The sequence below is a fragment of the Rhea americana genome, unplaced genomic scaffold (assembly GCF_003343005.1).
Source record: "Rhea americana isolate MKP2758 unplaced genomic scaffold, rheAme1 scaffold_5, whole genome shotgun sequence".
Classification (NCBI taxonomy): Eukaryota; Metazoa; Chordata; class Aves; order Rheiformes; family Rheidae; genus Rhea; species Rhea americana.
The window spans coordinates 5537987-5541327 of NW_028186645.1; the positions used below are offsets into that span (position 1 = coordinate 5537987).

Genomic DNA, 3341 nt, shown 5'->3' on the forward strand with positions numbered 1-3341 from the left:
GGCGAGAGCGAGAAACCCGAGGCGTTTTCAATCCCTGGAATTACTCTTCAGTATCTTAAAATAATAATTAAAGAAAAAAGCGGCCGTTCCTCAACAAGCGAATTTTCATAGACTTGTGTACGGTGATTGCTTTGTATGAAATCGTGTTTGGGTAATAATATTGAAAATCAGTGTAGTGTTTACTGTATTTCATACCTAACAGCTTGTTCTGCCCGGTGCTGTACTCCTCTTTAGATCTCTCTTTCAGCCCATGCTGTGACTATCCTCCAGTAACAAACAATTGCTTAGCAACACTATGCAGCACAATTTGCTTGCGTTTCATTTGTTATTACAATTTCATCCCGACATTATGTGACAGCTGATTGTTTGTTTAACGCAATATTACGTTTTCAAAGTTAGCGAGGAGTGAATGCGAAATGAGAAAATCCTAGAGCAGGTTTTACGAAGTGTATATCAAAATAGAGGTTTGCACGGCAAGACTTTTAAGATAAAAAAAATAAAGGGAAAAAGAAAAAAAAAAAACAACTCTCAAACGGGAGTAAGAAGTTATTTGAAAATGAACTCTATCCAGTAATTAAGAATAAATGGAAGCATTGCAGTGTGGTTGAGCATGCTTTCGCGCAGCCTTCCAGATCGAAAAAAAGCACTGGGAAGGCGAGCGATGGCCCAGCAAAAGTGGGATGTATCTTGCCAGGGCTGATACTGCGCCCGGGTGACGGAGCGTAGCCCCCGCGATGCCCAGTCTTGCCCCGCGGCGCCTGCTTTCACCTGCAAGGAGCCAGAGAGGAGCAGAGATGAAATACCGGTGCGAGCAGTCAGCCCCGGCCGCGGGTCACCCCAGCCGCACGAGCGGGACTTCGGCGGGGTCCCGCGGCTGCCCGCGAGCTGGCGGCGCCGCAGCGGCGCGGGGCGAGGCGCGGAGCCCCGCGGAAGGGACCTGCCCGGGCTCGCGGCGGCCCCGGCCCCGGACGGTGCCCGGCCCGCTGCCGCCTCCTCGCCGCCGGGCGCCGCGGGCTGCCGCCGTAAGGATGCTCTCCGGGCGTCTGAGCAGGGCCGCCGAGGACGTGCACCAGCATCCCGACCGCGGAACTAAGCAGCGTGTTCTTCTGCGCGCGCGGTGAGCGAGCCAGACCTAAGGAACTGCTTACCAAAAAGAAAAAACAAACAAACAACAACAACAACAACAAAAAAAAACCCTCAAAACCAAACCCAACAGCAACAACAACAAATCTCTGTCAAATAGTTTCACTTCACATCAAACTAACAAAATCTGCACGAAATTCAAATCTAAATGCCAGAGGGCAAAAGACGTTGATCGGCAAATAAACTGAAGGAAAGGAAAGGAAACGATGCAAATAATTAGTCACATTGCGATGTACCTAAAAAGTGAGAACTAAGCCATCTTTTTTGTTTGTTTCTTTAATGTTCATAAGAGTCTTTTACTAGAAATAAGTTTTAGCTTTAGACCACTTTCAGACACAGTTATAAATCCCGGAATATCGAGGGAGAGGAGCACACAAACAAACTGAGAGTAAGCGCTAACGAGGTTATTCTTTGTTGAGGAAAAAATAACGTGTTCTTCCTCAACGGACCTTAATGGCTTGTTTTCATTTCATGCTTACAATTTCCTACCTTCTTTGATGGAGGGTTGATGGGGTAAATAGTCTAATCTTATTCAGTTCACCTCCTGTGGATTCCCAGTGACAATCGTGACAGACGAAGTATTCTGCAAATCACAAGAGCCAGCTACCAAGAGAGCCAAACGTCTTAATAGAAAGAGTTTTAGGGACTTGAAACTACTCCATTTTAAATGCAAGGAACATGCAGAATATAAAGTTCTCCATATCATCGCAACTCTATAGTCTTTGTTTTCTAAACTAGAAAAGGAATAAAGAAAAGAAAAGAAAAGGAATAAAGAAAAAGAAAAGAAAAGTGCATCAAAAGCAAGTCAGAATACCTACCAGACCCGGGGATTTGAGATGGCACTGCTCATTAACGTTTCCACCTCCTGGCTTTTTAAAAAACAGAAAGTGATACCTGCCTGGATATGAATGTGTAAAAAAATGTTTACAACATTCACGCATCCTAGTTCCGCCGGGTGATCTAGGAAACGAGAAAAAGAAAAGTGCATTTTCTCAGCAGAAGACATCATTGTTGCTTCACTGTTTAAAGCTTTAATCAGAAAAACGCGTATTCCTCAATGCTCCTTCAATTCTCCGAGCCAGAGGACGCAAGACATAAATCGTGCCACAAAAACACTTTTTTGGGGCGGGGGGAGAAGTTGCACGATTGTATTGGAGTTTATGTTTTTAAAAGTGCTTCCCAACCACTTCGAAACATTAATAATGGATCTGAGCCCCAGACAGAGGAAATCGCACCCACTAATGTGAACTAACACGAGCAAAGTAGGTGCATAATAGACAGGGCTAGGAGCTGCTAACCACTTCTGCACAATGGCATTAATAAGATTAACCTGGGCAATTAGCCGGTGCAGCAGAGATCAAGCCTAAATCTGGGGCCTTTCAAAAAAAAGCCCACTAATGGAAAGGATTAGGTTAATTTCATTAATTCTCAATACACAGACCCAAGCTCCTTTCACTCCTTTGTGCAACCCCCACCAAAAGGGGGGGGGGGAATCAAATCTGGTTTTGTTTGTCATCTGCATATTACCAGGAACTAAATCCAGGATGACGTCGCCTGGGTATAAAAAAGGGAAGAGGTTCAGATGGATTATACTCCATGCAGCCCTCTGGGTTGAGATCAGTAAACAGGCGAGAGTTGAGGGGGGAAAGTTGCAGGGGTGGATCCTGCGCGCACACGCACACACACACATATGCACGCACACACACGCGCTCACACACTCACGCTCTGCCCGCAAGCTGCCCTCGGAAAAAGCTCCGCTCCTTTCGCTTCGATCCCTTTTTAAAAATTCTCCGAAAAGTTTCGATTTCGCGGCTCTCCAGCCTCCCCCCCCTCCCGCCGCCGCCGCAACCACCACCTACCCCCCGTCCCCYCCCCCCGGCCGGTCCCCGCTGCCCTGCCCCGGCACGGTTTGGGGCATGCCTGTGAGCATGTTCAGCATCGACAACATCCTGGCGGCCAGACCTCGCTGCAAGGACTCGCTCCTGCTGCCGCCGAGCGCCGCGCCCGTCGTCTTCCCCGGCCTCCACGGGGACTCGCTCTACGGCAGCGCCTCCGACTACAGCGGATTTTACTCCCGGGCGGTGGCACCCGCCTCCAGCCTGCCGGCGGTCAGTGGATCTAGGATCGGCTACAACAACTACTACTACGGGCAGCTGCATGTGCAGGCGTCCCCCGTGGGCCCCTCGTGCTGCGGGGCC

General features: G+C 48.7%; 1 protein-coding gene and 1 long non-coding RNA gene across 2 annotated transcripts in view; one reads left to right on the top strand and one right to left on the bottom strand.

The window, feature by feature from the left end:
• Positions 1–945: 945 nt before the first annotated feature.
• On the bottom strand, positions 946–2099 carry LOC146588710 (uncharacterized). Its single transcript, XR_014897364.1, has 3 exons — positions 1962–2099; positions 1633–1726; positions 946–1140 (listed from the first exon to the last, which is right to left on the bottom strand). It is a non-coding gene; the product is annotated as an uncharacterized LOC146588710 (long non-coding RNA).
• A 588-nt stretch (positions 2100–2687) lies between these two features.
• Positions 2688–3341, top strand: part of GSC (goosecoid homeobox) — a 1886-nt gene continuing 1232 nt past the window's right edge. The window contains exon 1 of the mRNA XM_085317505.1: positions 2688–3336. Coding sequence (XP_085173631.1) covers positions 2688–3336 — 649 coding nt within the window. The remainder of the gene's footprint in view (positions 3337–3341) is intronic.